At 34.2% G+C, this 22308-nt stretch overlaps 1 protein-coding gene across 1 annotated transcript in view; it reads right to left on the reverse strand.

Annotated features, from left to right (window-relative positions):
* Positions 1-1134: 1134 nt before the first annotated feature.
* Positions 1135-22308, reverse strand: part of SERINC1 (serine incorporator 1) — a 32204-nt gene continuing 11030 nt past the window's right edge. The window contains exons 2-10 of the mRNA XM_006189568.3: positions 16391-16552; positions 13363-13532; positions 8342-8421; positions 7969-8106; positions 6086-6255; positions 5887-5977; positions 4405-4549; positions 4070-4300; positions 1135-2750 (exon numbers count right to left, since the gene is read on the reverse strand). Of these exons, the coding sequence (XP_006189630.1) occupies positions 2615-2750; positions 4070-4300; positions 4405-4549; positions 5887-5977; positions 6086-6255; positions 7969-8106; positions 8342-8421; positions 13363-13532; positions 16391-16552 (1323 nt within the window). The 3' untranslated portion in view covers positions 1135-2614. The remainder of the gene's footprint in view (positions 2751-4069; positions 4301-4404; positions 4550-5886; positions 5978-6085; positions 6256-7968; positions 8107-8341; positions 8422-13362; positions 13533-16390; positions 16553-22308) is intronic.

Consider the following 22308-nt stretch of genomic DNA (forward strand, 5'->3'; position numbering starts at 1 on the left):
AACAGAAGTATCTCTCCCTTCACCCCTGACTCTGGGCAACCACTAATCTGTTCTCCATTTTATTAATTTTATCACCGCAAGGATGGTAACATTAGAAAGGATGACAGAGATCATCAAGGATGACAGAAACCATGCCATTATATATATGGCATAATCTCTGTGACCTTTTGGGACTCGCTTTTTTAACCCAGTACAACTCCCTGGAGACCCACTGAAGTTGCTGCATATACCAACAGTTCCCTCCTTTTTACCGTTAAGTAGCACTGCTGTATTACACAGACGTACCACTGAGTTTTAAACTCTCACACATTTAAGCACATCTGGGCTATTTCCAGTTTAAGCTACTACATATAAAGCTGCTATGAACATTCACATACAGGTTTTTGTTTAAACAGTACTTACTTCACTGGGTAAATACCCAAGAGTTTTATAGGCATTGGAGAAACTCAGACCACTTCAAATGAATTATTGAACAAAAAAAAAAAAAAAAAAAAAAAAAAAGGACTGAATTTGACAACTCAGATGGAATAGAGCACTGTATTATATTTTTTTAGTAAGGGATTTCTTTATACACTATCTTAAGTGTCAAAGAAGCATCAATTGGCAACTAAGATGTCCTACACTTGCTGTGTCCTCCAGGGATTTTTTTTTTCCTATCAAATGAATTAAAAATATTCTCCAAAATTAAGTTTGAGATTAACATATACACACTACTATATATATAAAATAAACACAAGGACATACTATATACCACAGTGAAGTATACTCAGTATAATTCCTATAATGGAAAAGAATATGAAAAAGAATATATATAACTGAATCACTCTGCTGTACACCTGTAACTAACACAACATTGTAAATCAACTATACTTCAATTAAAAAAAAAATCTCCAAACTTAACTGGTCCACCTCCTGAAGGTTCTTGGAGAATATCACTAATTACCCTGAGATCCAACTTCATGGGGTTACTTCAGAGGACCAAAAGGGTGAATACCACCTTTAAAACAATTCAGTTTTTGAGGACAGAAAATGGTCAGTTAACCCTCTACTGCCAGGTTCTTCTATACACAAGAAGAAAGTAGGTCTGAGTATTACAGCAACTAGATTTGAATTGCTAAAGAATACACCACAAACTTTCTCTGAATTCTTTTATTTAAGGATAGGACACAGCCATTCAAAATCACAGAACACAATATCAATACAGAATAAAGTTGGAGAATTAAACTGAATTGTTATATTTCATTTACAATAATAAATACCTTAAAAGTAAACGTACATTTTAATATTCACTAAGATACTAATGACAAGTAACTAAGAGTTTCTAAGTTAACAGTGATACTGCTTGATTTTCAGGGTGAAAGATTATAATAACCTATATATTTCAATTAGATGGCAGCAAATACAAAAGCATTTTGAACTGTACAGTGCACTGTAAGCAGGAGTTTACTCTACAGCACTCCATCACTCCCCTGACCTCAGTCTATACGCAGAAGGCATGCTGGACACCAGCAAGTCACACCACATAAATCATCCACCACTCACAAGGTGTAAAATCTATTATGCATGTATTTGAAGAGAAATTATTTTTTAATGCCAGAAAGAATGCTAGTTACTTTGACAGACTTGGGATTTCCCAGCTTTGCTGCTGCTGAGCTGTTTAAGCCTGTGCTTCAGCTTCTTCATTTTTAAAATGAGAAGACTGGCTAGATTTTGTCTAAGTATCTACTGAAGCCAATTTTGCAGTTTCTTCCTGTCCTGTCAAAAATTTACCAACTCTGATTTTCAAAACACACTTTCAAAGTGATTCTCAACAACCTCTTTCTAATGCATGATTATCCTTCTCAAAACTTTTGTCTAAAGTCTTCAGAGTTCCTAACACCTCCACTGAATGCACTAAACACATCTGCATGTGTTCGTCACGACAAAAACGAAGGTCACTATGTAGGTATGGAAGGCCATCCCTACCCAGGGAACATTACAACCTACTGGGTCTTCAATTTTGTACCCACCATCAGCAGATACTCTGACTTTCTTTGAAAACTGTGTCTCAATCTCCATCATAAACTACATACACTGTTGTCAGTCAAACACTCCATACCTGTATTAAGTTCCTTATCTTCATATGAAGGGAAAAACCTGAAAAAATTTTTCAGAAAATTGGCATTTAAGTGACTTGTTTATACAATTTTAGAACAGCCACATTCTTTGCAGTCTCCTGTAGGGCAAGGCATCAAATATTTCAAAAGGCAGCCATACGTTTCTATCATTTTCTAAAACAGCTTAAGTTCTAACAATTTAAAAATCAAACTGTTAAGCAGTTGTTTCTATTCTTATTTTTACAGGTACAGAGCAGAAGATAAACGTAACAACGTCCACTTCTCTTAACTTAACCACCATACTCACAAAACCCTCTGTGATTCATTCTAATACACACATCAGTGCGCTCGGCAAGACTACCACGGATAAAACGGCAAGCAGTAAAATCTAATTCATGCCAGAACACTGGAGAAGTTACATGGGAAACACACACATACACAACTTTACGAAAGCTGGGAATACTGTTAATTTCAAATAAGTGATGATCAAAGCGAGACCCTCATGCCAGAAGTCCCATTCAGTCAAAGTCACGGTTTGTAAGAACAAGCGGTGCTACCAGTGTCCAAACATACAGCACGATGCCGATCCAGCTAGAAGAGATCTTCACCCAGACAGCTGTCCACTGACTTTTCATCTCACGAGAAGGTTCATACCTAAAATTTAAGGACAACAAAAAGGGGGGAGGGAGGTTGGATTATCAGTCATCAAGTCACTAAACTTCACTACTTCAGAAGTGTTCTTTGTATGTAATCTGTGGTAACAGATACATCGTTGCTGGACTAACATCTGTTGCCTTGCTTTCAATACCACTTTGACAGCTACAAAGCAAACAATCAACTTTCTTTCAAGGAGTAAAGGACACAGCCCTCTAAAGTAGCTCCTTTACGTAATACTCAGAATCTTTATGTATTTCTGGCTCAGTAATTACAAGATAGCAGAGAAATGGAGTGTGACCTCTGGATAAATAAGACGCTACAACAAAGACCTACCAACCCTAACGTGTGTAAAGAATATAATTCGTTCAAGATGTATACGTGGGAACCCCATCCACCTTCTCAGATTTAAGAAACTGGGAAGGAAATCCATCCCAAATGTAGCTGATTCTTGTTTTAATGAAACGTACCAAAAATATTTTTGACTTAAAAGTCTTAACATTTACTATTACCTGACAGCCAAAGCTGTGAATTACTGAGAGCTATTTGGATTCTTGTACCTCAATATGCTGCAGTGTAGAAATTTTTAAATATATATTTTCTCAATAATAAATGCTGGTAAAGGCTGCTCTCAAAGAAATGAGGCAAAGAATAATCTTTTTTCTACATCTTTTGCTGGTATTCAAAGTCTTCTTACAAATTGTTAAGGGTATTATGCATTAAATTTTATTAAAAATAGAACTGCCCAAACCATAGAGTTCAACTGAAAATTTTAAATCTTTCAGTAATCCTTTGGACAAAATTAGAATTTTTAAAAACATAAATTGCTACCTTCCTCTTAACAAAAAAAGATTATTAGTTTTGAAGTTGACTTTTAAGAAGCCTAAATTACAGTTCTGAAGAGCTCGTTTGTTTTTTTTTTAAGAGTTCTAAGAACCCATCTATATTAATATATAGGCACCCCAATTCTGAAATCTTCAGAGCTTTTAATGACAAAGTTGAACAAAACAGAACAAGACAGGTATCTTTTACTACACTATGTTAGGAACTGGTTACAATCAGTATTAAAAAGAAAACATTTGTTGGATCAACTGTCAACATGTATTTGCCTAAGAATGTGTTTCATAAAACTTCCTGCAAGATTTAGAAGTTTTTCAATGATTGCTATAACTAAAGCAACAAAGTAAAAGTCTGCCTTCTCACACTGATCTCACTATTTAGTTGTGAATTTTGAAATACACTCTACACATGTTTTACAACAGAATTACAGAAGAGCCACCAGTATTATCACAAGCAAAGTTTTCATAAAATGTAAGTACCTGTACCAGTTGGTAAGGGTCATCATGATATAAAGTGAAGCCAGGAAAAGCATAAAGTGAAAGAAGGAGTAACTGTAAGTGACACCATCTCTTTCGTTGTCTACAGCTCGGTGAACATCATCTCCTTCCTCCAGTGATCCATCACTTCTAGCTCCACCATCTTCTATTAATGTTGATTCATCACTTGTTAGAGTCAGTTTATTAACCTGACTATTGTTCGAAGTACGGATGCTGCATGAATGACAGTTTAGAGAAGGAAAAAGGGCATTTAAACAAAAGATGCATAAATGAATAGCAGGACTTCCTTAAAAAATAAAATTCGTAATTTTTCTTACCTTGAATAAAATACACACAATAAAAAGAGAATTAGTCCAATAATTCCTTGAGCATGCCACCACTGTACAGACTGCCCATCCTTTGGGATAGTGCTTGTTGTATTGTATCCAATTATGCTCAGTAGACTCGGGTTGCAGTCTGTTTCTGCAATGTAAGTTAAGGTCAAATTAAAATGTTAGAATAGTATAAAAACTAATTAAGAACAAAATTCAGATATTCTAAACTAAAACACACTGTCTTTCTACTATATACTGTGATAACAATAGTGAGCTTATGAAATTTATCAATTTTTCAAAATACATTGCTATAAAGCAAGGTAGCAAACACATAAAGCCAGTTATTAGTATTTTAGCAAATAGTCTGTGAAAATGACCAAATAAGTCATAATGACCTAATGCCTATTCAGCTTCTTAACTCTTATAAGAAAGAATTAAAATGGGGTTTATATTCACTTAAGTGTCCCAGATATGTTTTTTCCCTCCCACAAAGTCAGATATGTCAATAGCCACCTTATTAATGAAAAATGATTCTTATCTAAAAGCCATTCAGGTAAGGACAATCCCTAGAGCAATTTAGTATTATTTTTTTCTACACATTTATTTTACAAAAACAGTAAGGAAGCCTTCTCTAATATACTAAAAAAAAAAAAAAAAACCCTTTCTCCAACTAGTGAAAAAGCACCTATGAAATTCATAAACTATATGAAATGAGATTCAGAAAACATTTTATAATTTTTCTTTACTTTGAGGAAAAGAGACCATTTTCTTCATTTTCAAAAAATAATGCAGCTGACTCTTGAACAACGAGGGGATTACGGCACCAACTCCCCACCAAGTGGAAAATTTATGTACAACTTTACGGTCGGCCTCTGTATCCAGCCCTTCGTATCTTCAGTTCTGCATCCATGGCTTCAACCAAATTCAGAACGTGTAATGCCGTAGTACATATTTTTGAAAAAAATCCATGTATAAATGGACCTGTGCGATTCAAAAACTCTTGTTGTTCGAGAGTCAACTATAATTAATTTCTCACTAATCTGTTATTATTCTCACTAATTTGTTATTATTCTCACTCATCTCACAAATGACATACATGGGTGTCTACTTCCATGAAGTGCAAAGTTACTAGCTTATAAAATGATTACAAAGACAAAATATATTCACCTGCAAGGTAGTTCCAGACAAAAAGAAAACTTTAATAATTAGTGAAAAAAAATCACAAAACTATACTGTTTACAATTCAATCAACAAGCATTTTAACAGCTATTATTTATTTCTACATACATTATCACATGCACTGTAGAAACTGGGTATATTTCTTACAATTTTCATATAATTTTTTTTTTAGTTCTTTCAAAACTAAGTGAAAAAAACACAGCAACACATCAAAGATGAAAATCGTATTACTTCCCCTCCAGGAGTTTGATTCTCCTGGACAAAAAGAAAAGCTGCAGGAAATAAATCCAAGCAAACAAAACATACCTGGTTCATTGGTCATAGCAGACCATGTCAGATACATTGTGTAGACTGTAATTACTGAAGACTGTAACAAACCAGATCTTGGTTGTGATTCCTTCAAAAAAAAAAAAAAAAAAATCAAACACAGAAAAATATTCTGTTGGCAGTCAAGGTTCAGGAAAACTTAGAAGCTTCATAAAAACTAATGATATAAAGATCTTACTTGGATTTTAGGCAGGATGGACATTACAGAAGCACCAAGACAGAGAAGCATGTTGACACTGATGAATGCTTTATTTTCTGCACAACTGGCTGGATGAGTATAGTAAACAAAAAATAGGACAACAGCGACTAAAGACAGCAGATAATTCAGAGCTGTAGCTGATAACAAAGCTGTGAAAGAAATGCATTGGACAATTAGGCTTTATTACAAATATCAGGAATTAAGCATTTTAATTCATTTTAAAAACAATTTTATTCACAAATACATTTTAAGCAACTTACGTTGTGTCAGCATTATACAGGTAAGTAAGGATATTAATTCTGAACTTTATCACAAGAAGAATTTAATAGTCTTTACACATAGCTCACTATTGTATTTCCAAGGACAGTAACATATTAACATGATTTTTCTTAGTAGGAATACTTATAGTACAGAGTTTCTAAAACACATTCACATGTTAGCCATTATTTTAAAAATTAAGAAAAATAACTAGAAGGTGAATATTACTTAAGGTTTTTAAAGAACAATAATCGTTTAGTTGTAAACAAGGGCATAAGAATTATTTTTATTAAGCTCACAAAACAATGATGCTTTTCCTCATCAACTAAAAGCTTTAAAAAAATTATGCAAGAATAAGTCATTATTATTTAGTGAGACAACATAAGTTTCTTCTATGTAAACTTCATCACACACAGTTTAGAGTGGGTGCAAATGTGTGCTTAATATACATGTATTTACGCAGATGTGCCTCACTGACAGCGGAGCCTCTCAACATACACTTACTGAATGCCTACAAAGTTCCAGGCCCTGGGGATACAGTATGGACAGTATGGAACAAAACAAACTCCTGCATTACACTTACCGTTAAAAAATGAAATAATCTACATAAACAGATGTTCCAAATGACTAAAACTTACTTCTTGAATACCAAACTCTTTATTTTAAACACTGAGATCAAATACTACACACTAGTTGTGAGAGAGAAAACATGAAGCTAGCAGACATGCTGAGTTTAGCATTCATTCTGGTTTTAGTATTATTATTATTATTATTATTATTATTATTATTATTATTATTATTATTATTATTATTTTAGCTGAAACTCAAGATCATTTCACATAAAAATCCAGACTTACGGCTTCTTTTGAAAAAAAATCAGAAAAATTAAGCAATACTGGGTTCACATTTCCACAAGGCAACTACTGGATGGAACTGAGCAGTAGCTATGTATTTTAGATAAGGACCTTCATACTCTCTAATTCATCAGTTTCTTCTATTTGCACAAGGATTTAAAATGCACTTAACCTGGTTCTCCTCCCTCGTTTTTGTCACCTGTTGTAAGCATCTGAATGTCAATCCCTATCTTAGAGTATAACCATAGGACTCAAGCTCATCACTGTAAATAAACATCACATACACTACTATAATAACTTTCTTTGGTGTTACTGTTACACATAAGACATCCTTTGCACTTATATATAAAATGTTTCAGAGCTGCTTTATTTTTCCTGCTTGCTGATGTTTAGGAATTGTACCACTGTTCGCTCATTTCTAGCAGTCCTTGTCCTTCTAATATTTTACTTTCAATCTGCTGTAGGCAGGTTAAATAAGGCTGTAAATTACAAACATTCAGCAATAGGCTTTGGAATTTCTACTGTCACCAGTCAGGGTCTTCTGGATTATCTCCTGGTTCCTGGCTGACATGCCAAAAGCTCTCTCTACAAAGTTGATGATATAATGCCACTCACAAATTGTTAAACTAAAAAACTCATCACAGAAAATTTATACCATAAAAATCATGATTTCCTCATAAGTCTACATTATCTGCTTTCACTATCAAAGTTCAACTATCTTGAAGATGTTCTGCAAGACAAAAAGCTTACCTGCATACCAACATCTTGAGTTTCCTTCTTCCATTTTTTCAACCCATGACTCATTCCATGAATGGGCAAAATCAATAAGTAAGACTAGCTGTATGAGAATGAAGCAAAAGGCACCTGCCATTCCTACGTAAAACCACACTGAAAGGAAAAAAGCCACAAATGAGTGACTGGTTCATTTTTTATTATTTCATTTTCACAATGAATGCACAAAAGGGAAAATAAAATTTTACATAAATGCTTGATTTTGCCAACAGAGGCAGGGGAGAGGGGGAGGACAAAACAAATAGCTAAGTGCCAGGCAACAATTATTTCAATTTTCTTATAAAATATCAACATCACACAATTAAAAAAAAAAAAAAAAAAGACTTCTTACCAGTTGTAAAAGTTCCTTCTGGAATGAAGAAAGCCCCAATAATAATTGCAATTGCTGCAGCAAATTTAAAGAACCAGAATCTAAAACAAAAGAAATACCAGTTTCATATATGAACTCTTTAAAGAGCTATTCTTGAAGAATAGCTACATTTTATGTGACTATTACACAGTTTGTAGTAACTTTCAGCAAAGTTATCCTTCAGGTATGAAGGAGAAATAAAGATTTTCCCAGTCAATATCCAAGAAGTTTACCCCCACTAAAACTGCCTTGTAAAATATGGTGAAAGGAATTCTTCAAGTTGCAATGAAAAGACACTGTATTTGTGACATGAAAACATACAAAAGCATACAACACACAGGCAAAGTAAATACACAGATTTAGAAAAATATAATTCTTTAATAGGATGGTGTGTTAACTACTTAACTACAGCATAAAAGTTAAAGAGTATTAAAAAGATACTAACTACTATAATTGGTTAATAGGTATACAAATATAAAGAGGTAAACTGTGAGATCAAAAATATAAAAGAGGAGGAATAAATAAGTAGAACTTTAGTATGCAGTCAGCTTATTACTATCAGCTTAAAATGGACTGTTTTATCTATAAGATGTTTTAAGTAAGCCTTATGGTAACCACAAAGCAAAAAGCTAGAACAGATTCACAGAATATAGAGAAGCATACCACCAATTTACAAAGAAAATCACTAATCTGAACAGGCATTAACAAAAAAAACCAATGGAAATACAAAACCAGAAAGCAATGAATGAAGATGGCATTAGTAAGTCCTTACCTATCAGTAATTATTCTAAACGTAAATGCAGTGAATTTACCAATCAAAAGGTACAGCGACTGGATGAATAAAAAAACAAGACCCAACTATGATGCCTACAATACTCATTTCAGATTAAGAAATGGTTCAAAGTAAAGGATAGTAAAAGATATTCCATGCAAGTGAAAATCAAAAGGAAGCAAGCACGGCATACTTCTACCAGACAAAATAGACATTAAGCTAAAAATGGTAACAAGACATAAAGAATGCTATTATATAATGATAAAGGGGTCGATTCATCAAGTACATAGCTGGAAAAATTATAAGCACATGGAAATGAAAACAAAGTCATTCCTGAAAAAAAAAGGGGGGGGCCCACAGAGTTCAAAAGGGAATCAAGAATTCTCAAAGTAAGTAAAAATGGAAATTTTAAAAAATAAAATGTATGCAATGCTGCAAAAGCAGTTCTGAAAAGAAGTTTATAGTGCACACAAAGAACTTTATAATTGCATATAATAAGAAAATGAAAAGATCTCAAATAAACAACCTAACTTTATGCCTCAAGGATGAGAAAAAAGAACTAAACCCAAGTTAGGAAACAGAAGGAAACAACAAACATTAGAGCAAAAGTAAATGAAATAGATACCAGAAAACCAACAAAGAAGATCAACAAAACTGAGAGCTGGTATTTCAAAAAGATAAAACTGACAAACGCTAGACTAAGAAAAAGAGAGAAGACTCAAAATCAGGAATGAAAGAGGTATTACAACTGATACTGAAGAAATACACAGGATTATAATAGACTGCTCTAAACAATTTATACCAACAAACTGGATACCTAGAAGAACTGGATAAATTCTTAGAAATACACAACCTATCAAGACTGAATCAGAAAGAAATAGAAAATCTGAACAGTAACAAACAAGGAGATTAAATCAGTAATCAAAAATCTCCCCTAAAAGAAAGGTCTAGGAGCACATAATTTCACTGGTAAATTCTACCAAACATTTAAAAAATTAATGCCAATCCCTTTGAAACTGTCCCAAAAAACTGAAGAGGAGGGGATACTTCCAAACTCATTTACCAGGCCAGCACCACTCTGATGCCAAAGCTGGACAAGGATGGGACAAGAAAAGGTAACTGTAGACTAATTCCTCTGATGATTAAAGACGCAAAAATCCTCAACAAAATGTTAGCAAACTGAATTCAACATCACATTAACAGGATTATATACCGTCAACAAGTTGCGTATAAAAGGAATATACCTCAACATGATAAAAGTCACATGTGAAAAATCCACAGCTAACATACTCAATGGTCAAAGTGTGAAATCTTTTCCTCTATGATTCGGAAAAAGACAAAGGTGCTCACTCTCACCACTCTTGCCCAACACAGGACTGGCTAGTTCAAGCAATTAGGTTAAGACAAAGAAATAAAAGGCATCCAAATTGGAAAGGACAGAGTAAAACTGTCGTTCTCTGCAGATGCTGTGATCTTATATACAGAAAATCCTAAAGAGTAAATCAAGAAACTGTTGGAACTAATGAATGAATTCAGTGAAGTTGCAGGTCATTTAAAAAAAAAAAAGCAACATAATCAACCGTGTTTCTATACATGAACAACAAAATATCTGAAAAAGAAAGAAAACTATCCCATTCTCAGCAGCATCAAAAACAGGACATACCTAGGAATAAATTAGAAGAAGTGAGAGATCTTCTGAAAGATGAAAACTGCAAGACTTTGATGAAAGAAAGTCAAGAAGACACAAACGGGAAGGTATCTCATGTTTGTGGATCTGAAGAATAGTTAAAATGTCCATACTACCCAGAGCCATGCATAGATTCAAAGCATTCCCTATAAAATTTCCAATGCCATATACAAAGAAACAGAAAAAAAAATCCTAAAATTTGTATGTAACCACAGAAGACCCTAAATAGCCAAATCAGTCATGAGAAGGAAGGACAAAGCTAGACTATCACTTACTGATTCTAAACTATACTACAAAACTATAGTAATTAAAACATAAAAGAAATAAAAAGCATCCAAATTAAAACAGTAGTGCCATAAAAACAGACACACAGGCCAATATAAAAGAATAGAGAGAGTCTAGCAACAATCCCTTGCATTTTGGATCAACTAATATTTGACAGGGGAGTCAAGAACACTCAATGGGGAAAGGACATTCTCTTCAACAGTCTTGGGAAAAACGGGATAATTGCAGGCAGAAAAATGAAATTGGACTTAAATGTAAGATCTGATACCGTGAAAGATACCAGGAAGGTATGGATACTGGGAAGAAGAAAATGAGGAAGAAGTTTCCTGAACTTTGGTCTTGGCATGAGTTTTTAGATAAGACAACAAAAGTAAAATCAAACAAGTGGGACTACATCAAATAAAAAAACTTCTGCAGAGCAAAAGGAACAATCAACAAAATGAAAAGACAATCCACAGGAGAAAATATTTGCAAACAATATATCAAAGAAGTGGTTAATATCCAATATATATAAAGAACTCATACAATTTAATAATAAAAAATAAAATCCAACTTTAAAAATGGGCAGAGGAACTAAATAGGTATTTTTCCAAAGAAGGAATATAAAAGGCCAACAGGCATACAAAAAGGTGCTCAACATCACTAATCATCAGGGAAATGTAAATCAAAACCTTCATGAGACAGCATCACCTTATACCTGTTAGAATGGTTATCAAGGTGACAAGAAGTGTTGGTGAGAATGTGGTGAAATGCAAACCCTTATGCACTGTTAGTGAAAATGTCTACTATTCAGCCACTCTGGAAAATAATATGGAGGTTCTTCAAAAAATTGAAAATGGAACTACCACATAATCTAGCAAGCATAATTCTAAATAAAGAAATTGAAAATAGGGTACTGAAAAGATACATGCATACCCATGCTTACTGCAGGATTATTCACAATAGGCGATATATAAAAACAACCTAAGTGTCTGTCAACAGATGAGTATATAAAGAAATTATAGCATATATACTCAGTGGAATATGATTCAGCCATGAGAAAAGATGGAAATCCTGCCATTTGTAACAAAATGGATGGAATATGAGAGCATTATGCTAAATGAGATAAGCCAAAAAAAAAAAAATGTATGATATTACTAATAGGTGGAATCTGCAAAATCCAAACTTCAAGTCACTAAGAGACTAGATATTAATTGTTCTCAACAAAACTAACAAATAATTATGTGATGTGCTAGGTTTGTTAGCGAACAATGATGGTAATCATACTGTAATATATAAAAGTATGAAATCAATACTTTGTACAATTTAAACCTAACACAATGTTATATGTCAATTGTATCCCAATTAAAAAGATAAAAAATAAAATTAAATTAAAAACCAAAAACAACCAATGACTAAGGAAACAAAAAAAATAAAATAAAATCAACCTAGCACAGCACATTTTCTTTCCTTAATATCTACATTTCACTTGTTCATTCTTCCTCTCTTTGGTAGCATATATTAATAGATAAGCAACAGCAGATATTAAAAAATATTTAGTTTATGGGGGGGAAAAAAGATAAAATTCAAAACCTTCAAAACTGTCCAGGCTGTCCAGTACAACCATTTAGAAAATCAATCAGTCACCTTGTTAGGAATAAAGTTTCTCATGCTGGATGCAATTGGGTGGGGGGGATCTTAGGAAGTGATTTCAGTTTTAGGTAGTGAGACTGGTCCACTAAAAGCTAAGAGGAGGAGGAGGAATAAGCTCCTCATTATTAGTCACAAATGTGGTAAATCTTTTTAGGATGAAAATACAGTTGACCCTTGAACAATGCTAGGGTTAGAGGCATCAACTCTGCATGGTTGAAAATCCACATATAGCTTATAGTTGGCCCTCTGTATCTGAGGTTCCTCATCTGTGAATTCAAAGTCATGGGTTATGGATTATCTAGTACTGCAGTACTTACTATGGAAAAAATCTGCACATAAGTGGACCTGAACAATTCAAACCCATGTTGTTTAAGAGTCAACTTTATATTAAACATTATGCACCAGAGATTATACCAATAAATGACCCAAGGTTACTATTCAATATTTATATTTGCACATCCTGACACATTCTCCAGTAGAGACAAGAGGATTTTCTTACCTTGTCATTCATGAGTAACAAAATAATTCTACATACTGTTTAAGTCTATTTTACTTTAAACTTTCTTTAGGCAGACTCAAAATTACTAGAAGTGGCTACCCAGACTTTCCATTTATTCAGAAACTTACCCATTGTGCACTGCAGCTCGAGGATCACTGCTACTCTTCACTTTGATCATTAGTAAGGACAGGAGAAGATAGAACATTGCCAAGCCAAAGCACAAACGGTATACGGCTTTATAGCCAACCAGAATATTACAAGGGACCACCCCTTTCTCATTCTCACAAAATCCAGGAATCTGAAAAACGAAACAATTTGTGGTCTAGAATTTTTTCAAGTAAAAAATGAAAATTCTTTGTAGTCAAATAGTTTTTAAGATTTAGAAAATTGAGGCTGGCTTTACAGTTTATGCTGAAAATGTAATCAAGGCAAGACGAACATTTTCAAAAAATAGAAGTTTAACTTTTTTCACTTTATGTGAGCACAGGATAAACTACAAATGCCAATCCTAAAGTAGATGCTTGTTTTGACTTTGAGACATTCTAAATTTTTTTTAAAGTGGCATTCTACTGTGATATGCTGAATCACATGTATAAGAGAAAAACATAATAAAAGGTTAAAGAATTAGAGTAACTAAATCAGTTTCTAAATACTAGAGAGAACAATGATGGCTTTTCAAAGCCAGTGCTATTTAAAATCATTTTGAGTTTGGTCCCTTATTCTACAAGTGTTATTTCTGATAGTGAATGGATTTGGATTAACAGAACAAATGGCTGGCTGTACTTTTATTTTTTAACTTAAAATCTTGAAAAAGACTGATAACCATTTCAGAAAATCACACTGGAATCAGAGTACAAGAAAATATTTTTAAGTGACATAAATGAGAGTACATATACTATTCACATGTATCAGAATTAATCACACCCTCTAGAAAATGTTGAAGTAAACCCAACATGAAAATGTAACTGTTAAACTGTGCCTTTAAAACCAAGAAACTAAAATTATATTTAAGCTACTGGAGGTGCTCCTTTTGCTAGTTCCTATACAGTCTACAGGCTCTTTCTTGGTCTCACTTAAAACCTCCCTTCCCAACCCAACAATTAACAATTACAGCAATATATACTTATCCATACTCACTTGTAACATGTACTCACTAGCACCTCTAATTATCCCATGCCCTTAAATGAGATCAGCACATCACCTGGCAAATTCCCAGCATCAACTTAATTCAACCATCTATATTAGGTTGGGTGCTATAGTAACAATCTCCAAATATAAGTGGCTTAAGCCACAAAGGTGTATTCTTGCTCACGTACATGTACATGATTGGTTCTGAGTAGTTAACTAAAGAATCCAGGCTGTAAGAGAAGCCACCATCTCAAATGATGTACAGGTTGTGACAGAAAAGGAGAACTTGCATCAGAAAGTAGAGGCTGATGTGTTACCACGTCTACTCATAACTCACTAACCAGTCCTAGAGACATGACCCTACATATCACAAGCACTCTAGGAAATGCAAATCTCTGAGGACCTTCAGAAACCAGAGAAGCAGAAATATTTGGGGATAAGCACTAACATCTACCAACTAAACATTCATAACAACGATCAACTGGATCCATAACAAAACCATCTGAACGTCTTTTGGTCTGTCTTTGCTTATATCCAGGACTCGCAGGATTTGAATAACATTAACTGAGCATCTGTATATGCCATGTACAACCATGCTACTTTCACAACTGTAATAAGCTCATTTCTCAAACTTACACTATTTTTCCTTTCCCCAAAGCCAACCCCAAGCAGGTAACTTTGTTTTAAAATGGAGGTTACCTGACATAAATACTCTCTCTCAACCTCAAATTTTCTATTGTCTTTCATCTTTCCTTGGAGGAAAGCTAACTTCCATATGCCTTCTCTTGACCACATTCTCTCAAGGGTTAGATCTCTTATGACTTTTTTCAAAATACAAATGATTAAATCTCCCCATCCTAAAAAAATTTTTTTTTTAAACTCAGCCTCCTGCTAAGACTTACTATCTTCATTATAAAACTCTTCAAATCAGCAGTTTATATCCATTGAATACATTTCCTCACAGCCGTTTGATTCTCCCTCCCACTCGTGGTAGCCCCAGCACTCTAAAAATACTGCTTTTCCAAGACACTAAACATATACTGGTTGTCAAGTCCAAAGCCTACTTCTTGATCCTGACACCCTTTTACCTTTTTTACTGACACTATCCTGTCATTCTGAAAACTGTTTCTAAGGCCTACAAAACAGGTTCTTGGTTCTCTTTTTTCACTGTCCCTTCAGAGGTTCCCTTTTCTCCACCAATGCCCATTAAGAGGTTTCGTCAAAGTTCTAGCTCTGCTCACTGTCTTCTTCAGCACACGCTGCCAGTTTCAACTTTCATCTCTATCCCTGATTTCTTTTTTGAGTTACACAACCCTGTTTTCCACTTCCTGCTGGATACACACACATATGTAGCACAGCATCCCCAAGCCAACATGTTACAAACTATATTTTCCCCATCTCCATCCACAACCTGACTCCCTGAAAAACTTTTTTAAAAAATAAAACATCTTTTCTTTCTTTTTCCCTAGGTTAATAGCAACAGTTTCCTCTCAGTTATCTAGGATCAGAACTGGTTATTATTTACGATTCTACCACTGTCAATATTTAAATCAAGATTCAGTCAATTCTACATTCAGAAAATATATTTCAGGCCTTCTATGCACTTCTTGATTACACCATTGCAACAGCCTCCACTTAACTGCTAGCCTTCTACTCAAATTATCAGATAAATCTTCCTAAAGTATACATACTCTGCTCAAAGAGCTTCTATCCTCATTCTACTTCCTATTTTTCAATCTCTGCATATAAAAGTTATACTCGTTCTTAGAATATCCACTTTTCCATGAGACCCACAGTGATTGATATTTCCCTGACTAGAATTACTTATTTCCTCTTATCACAGCAGTTTCTGTACCACCTTCATAGAATTTAAAGAGCTGCCTTTTATTATTTGATTCTCCTAAAAGATTATGAATGACCAGAATTAGGATTAAGTATTATCTTACTTGGTATAGTATTCGGTTTCCAATACATAAGCAGTTTTATGCATATACATACTAAAGGTTCAGTAAAATAAAAAAGACTAACCTTATTCAGTTGTTCTTCCATTCCCGGTATCAACATTACACAAGCTACACACACTCCAACAAGCAAAAATAGTGCATAGATCAACCTAGTTACAGTGGAGTTGTTTCCACTAGGACAGCACCGGCACAGCAAACACGGGGCACTGCCACACAAGCATGGTATCTAGGAAAAATAATATTAAAAATCAATAGTTTAAAATGATACAGTGAAAATTTATATTCTATCTACTCAGAAAAGAACGGACTGAATTAAAGTAATTACCAAGGAACAAACGGTTTTTGGTTCACATATATTACCTCTAAGCTATAAAACTCAGTAACTTCTGGCTAAAGGAAAAATGAAGTAAGATAAAAAGTGCTTGCCCTTTATATCAAGCAAAATGAATAAACTCAGTTAAAACAAAGGGAAAAAAAATCACCAGCAACAATCAAAATTTAGCTGAAAAATGATCTCCAACTACTGCCCTTTAACCCCCAGAAGTCATGCTGGTGAATTCACAAAACTCAGATTTCTGACATACCCCACAGAAGGAAAAGAAGTGAACTGGTATCCCTATCTGTTCTCTTTTCTGACTTGGTGGCAGTGATAACAGTAAAAATTTCTAATAGAATTAGGCAAAATAAGGTAAGTGAACAACTGGGGCTACCTAGCATTCTCTAACAGAACTCGACACTAAACTAGTAGTATATCCCAGCGGAACAGGATATCTCCCTAAGCAGGAGAGGTGAACACTGGTAATGGCATTTAACAATATCTCAGAAAGGGAAAGTGAAAGTATTCTCATTGACCATAATCTAGGCTGAGCTCCACCATACCCAGATACCATACGGAGTATTGCAGAAGCCAGACACACTGTAACAACCAATATAAAGCAGAATCAGAGCCTCTTATACTAGATTTCAGTAAGACAGAAATAAATGTCACAACAACAATGCAAACATACTTCAGCAAAACAAACAAGCCCACTCAGACAAAAAAAAAAGAGCAAGGCATTTGAAAAATCCAGTCTGAAATAAAACAGCTCAGTTAGAAAAGGAAATTCCCAAAATTGCTTCACTTGAGCTAAAAAGAAAAGAAAAAGAAGCAAAAAGGAGGGCTCAAAAATGAAACAGAAAAAGAACAAACAAGATGAAAAGGAGGAATGCAGAGCTAAGAAATAAGAAGAGGAAAAACAAGCTTAAAGCACAGGGAACTACATTCAATATCTAATAATAACTTATAATGAAAAAGACTATGAAAAAGAATATATATAAATGTATAACTGAATCACCAGAAACTAACAAAACATTGTAAATCAACTATACTTCAATTAAAAAAAAAACTAGTAACTATCAAGGAACAAAACAAAACCAGGTGAAAACAAAATTACTCATGGATAAATAAAGCTTGGGATAAGTATAATAAATGCAGGCCAAGACAGAGTAAGTGACCAGACTTACCCTACTGCCTTAAACCATGGGGAAAAAGTAACTAAACAATGGTTTTCAGACAATTACATTAGACAATGTACGATATTAATTTCTGAGAGATGAAACAACATGAGCTCTATGATTAATCCAATTTTTCTGCCTGCAGACAGTTTTCAGTACAGGGAGGGGAATCCAGAGGCCAGCAGTCTACTTGAGCTGAGGAGACAGAGCTGGGGAAGAGTTGAGAGCTCAGAGAAGTAAAAGCAGCTAGAGTTCATATGGCAGAATCATGGAGAGGAGAAAGCTACGCGGAAAGTGAGCTCTGGAGATCTGCAGAGGCTTCAACTTGTGTCTTCAGCAAAACACTGATCAGTGTGCACATTTGATTAAATTACTCCATGTCGGGGTGGTGGTATTACCAGCCAGAGTGGAAAAACCTTGTAATTCTTGAGACCTTGAGTAGAGTTATAAGGCTATTATTGCACAGAAGTGGAGGGAACAAAAAACCAGCCATAAGGCTATAGGCCACTCCAGTCTCACTCTACAAACCCTAAAAACAAACACTGAAAGATCAAATTACCTTCAAATAACTCACCTATGTCTAAAACAGGGCTCAAGAATATTTTCTTAAAATATAAGATAGCTAGTACCCAACAAGGTAAAATGTACAGTATCTGACAGCTAATAAGAAATTGGTAGGCATGCAAAGAAGCAGGAAAATACAACCTATAATGAGGAGAAAAACCAATAAATCAAAACCAATCTGGAAACAACACAGATGACTGAATTCAATTATAAATAGTGGCACTCTAATGTTACTGTGAGTGTGCTTCATTTGCTCAAATAGAGGAAAACACGGCACGTTAAGGAGAGACATGGAAGATAATTTGAAAGATCCGTATCAAACTTCTGCATCTGAGACATCAGAACCAAAAAGTACTTGTTAAGACACTGCAGAAAAGATTAATAAACCGGAAGACACAGCAAAATAAGTGACCCAAAATGAAAAAGAGATTAAAAGACTAGAACAAATACAACAGAGGATCAGTGTTGTGAGACAACTTCAATCAGCCTGATGTATGTGAAACTGGGGCTTCTGAAGGAGAAAAGAGACAGGAGACTTTCCTTTTGAGGCAGTAACTGCCAAAATGTTCCTAAATTTAATGAAAACTACAAACTCACAGATCCAAGAAGCTCAACAAAGCCCTAGTAATATAAACATAATGAAAACTACACACAAGTCACATCATAATAAACCTGCTTAAAAACAAGGATAAACCGAAAAATCTTAAAAGCAGGAAGAATAAAGGCACATTATATAAAGAGAAACAAAGAAAGGTATCAGATTTCTAGTAAGAAAGACTGCAAGCCAAAAGTCAGTACTGAACAAACAAAAAAAAGCTGTAAAGATAAGTTTCCATTCAGCGAAAATCTTTCAAAAATTAAGCAAAATAAAGACATTTTTAGGCATAGAAAAAAGAATCCAAAACTAGCAAACCTAAACTACTAGAAATGTTGAAGGAAATCTTTCAAAGTTTACACCAGACAGAAATGTGGATCTACACAAAAGAAATAAACAAAGGAAATAATAAGCGTAGATTTTTCTTTTATAAAAGGTTACTTTAAAAGATAATTCTCTTTTTAAAGCAAAAATAACAGCAATGAATTCTGGGTAGTTATAACAAAGAATTAAAATATGTGACAACTGCAAAAAGTCTAGAAGCAGAAACATTCAACTCTACTACTGTAAGGTTCTTAAATTAGAAATGAAGTGATATGATATGATACAAGGTAGATTGTAATAAGTTAAAGACAAATACTATAAACCCTAACTAAAATGACTTCTAAATAAGCAAAACAAAGAAATACAGCTAGTAAGCCAAAGGATATAAAACAATACTAAGAAATGGTCAATTAACCCAAAATAAGGCAAAAATTAGGGGAAAGGGACAACGAATAGGGAGGACAAACAGAAAACAAATAGAAAAATGGCTGATTTAAGCCCAAACACAATCAATAATCACACGCATAATGTACAAATGGACTAAACACTCTCAATTAAAAAGCAGTTGGTTAAGATTGGCTAGAAGATCCAACTGCATCTTTTCTAAAAGAAACTGACTTAAACACAAAGACACAACTGGTTAAAAGTTTAAAAAAAAAAAAAAAAAGGAAAAATACATACCAAGCTAGAGCAGTATCAGACAAAGGAGATCGAAGAATTTTACTAGGGGTAAGGAAGCCACTTTATAATGAAAAGGGGACATACATGGAGATATGGAATATTCGGGGAGGAGACATACAATCCTAAATATTTCTGCATTTTAAAAAGAACTTCAAAATGCATCAAGAAAAAATTAACAAAACTGAAAGCATAACAAACAAATCTATACTTATGTTCCCTCCTTAACTGAAATAGCAAAACAAAAATCAACAACTATATAGAAAACTTGAACAACATTATCAATCAACTGTGCCTAACTGATCTTTAGGAAATACTGCATCTAACCAAGCAGAGTAAAAATTATTTTCAAAAGCACATAGAACACTTAACCAAAGGAGACCATATTCTGGGCCATAAAACAAATCTCAAATCTCAATAAATATAAAATGATTCAAATCATACATGTATTCTTGGCCCATAAGGGAATTAAATTCTGATCAGTAACAGAAAGATAGCTCCAGAAACTAAGTAACGTAGTAATTAAACTCCAGGCGGAAGATATCAAAAAAGAAATTAAACAGAATGAAAATAACATATCACATTTTTGGGATGCACCTAAAGCAGTGTTCAAAGGAAACCTACAGCATTAAGTGGCTGTATTAGACAAGAATAAACATATCAAACCAATGATTAGAGCTTCTACTTTATTAAATGAGTAAATTAGAACCAAAACAGGCAGACTAAAGGAAATCATAAAGATAAATCAATTAAGTAAAAAACAGAAAAAACGTCACTGAAGATGATTTTAGAAGACCATTACAATTTAGAAACCTACAGTCAGACTGATCAGGATGAAAAACAGCAAGAAAGTGAACACACAAATCATCAGTGTTGGAAATTAGAGAGAAGACATTATTACAGATCCCATGGCATTAAAGGATTACAAGAGTAAAGTATGAGCAATTTTATTTAATAATTCAACAGCTTAGATAAAATGGACAAACTCCATGAAAAATCCAAACCAGCAAAAATCATTCAATGAGAAATACATATGATGAATAGCCCATATCTCTTAAAGAAACTATAGTTAAAAACCTACCCAAGCATAGACGACTTCACTAGTGAATTCTATTACACATTTAAAGAACAAATCATACGAACTCTGCAAATTATTCTGGAAAAACTGAAGAGGGAAGACACTGACACTAAATCCAAAGACATAAGAAAACTACAGGCCAATATCCTTAATGAACATGAAAAAGTACTTAATATCTTGTCAAGTCAAAATCAACAATATAAAAAGTATACAGATTTCCACTTTTCAATCCACATATAAGGAACTTGGAAATCATCACTGCACTCTAACAGCAAGTAAAAAGCCAAAGAGACTATAAAATCAGCAACTCTTCTAGGATCCATAAGCTAGGTGATAACACAGGGTAAGTCACTGTCCCCAAGACTGGAGAGAGACAGGTGAAGGTGGGTAAGGGGAGTCATGGCTTACTAGAGCAAGGAGCTCACAGGTGGAAACTGACTTGGGAACCAAGTCTGATACTGCTCTAGCTTGGTATGTATTTTCCCTTTTTTTTTTTTAAACTTTTAACCAATTGTGTCTTTGTGTTTAAGTGGGTTTCTTTTAGAAAAGATGCAGTTGGATCTTCTAGCCAATCTTAACAAAATGGTTTTTAATTGAGAGTGTGTAGCCCATTTGTACATTATTAGTGTGATTATTGATTATGTTTGGGCTTAAATCAGCCATTTTTCTATTTGTTTTCTGCCTGTCCTACCTGAACTATAACTGAAGAATTGCTGTAGGCTCACTGTGGACAAGTCTAAGAGTTTAAAACTCCAGAAAAAGCCAGTTATAAAAGGGCCCCCACAATTTTGTGAACTCTTCCTCTAGGAGTTGAACCAGATTCTCACAGTAAACGAGAGAAAAATTCCCTCATGCTTCTTGCAGCAGAGGGGAAAAGTAACCATTTAAAAATATGCTAGAACACTCTGTTCTTAACACCTGGCCTCAGGAGAAACCAGTTAAATAGAGCCTAGTCTGCTGGGGTATTATCAGAAGATAAATAACCTAGGGGAAGAGAAATACTCAACTCCAGCCTATTTCAGCCATCTTCTCCCATCTAAGGGTGGGGGAGAAAAAAAACGGAAGCATTTGTGAAGTTCACAGTCCATAGGCACAAGATTACTAAAATACTAAGAACTAATTAAAGAATGACTGAATGTTTCTCCTTCCCCCTCACCTCACCATGACATGATCAAAAGTCTAGTTATAGCAGTTCCTTTCACCTGGTACATCATGTCCAGCTATTAGGAAAAAAAGCTACACGGCATAA

The sequence above is a fragment of the Camelus ferus genome, chromosome 8 (genome assembly GCF_009834535.1).
Source record: "Camelus ferus isolate YT-003-E chromosome 8, BCGSAC_Cfer_1.0, whole genome shotgun sequence".
NCBI lineage: Eukaryota > Metazoa > Chordata > Mammalia > Artiodactyla > Camelidae > Camelus > Camelus ferus.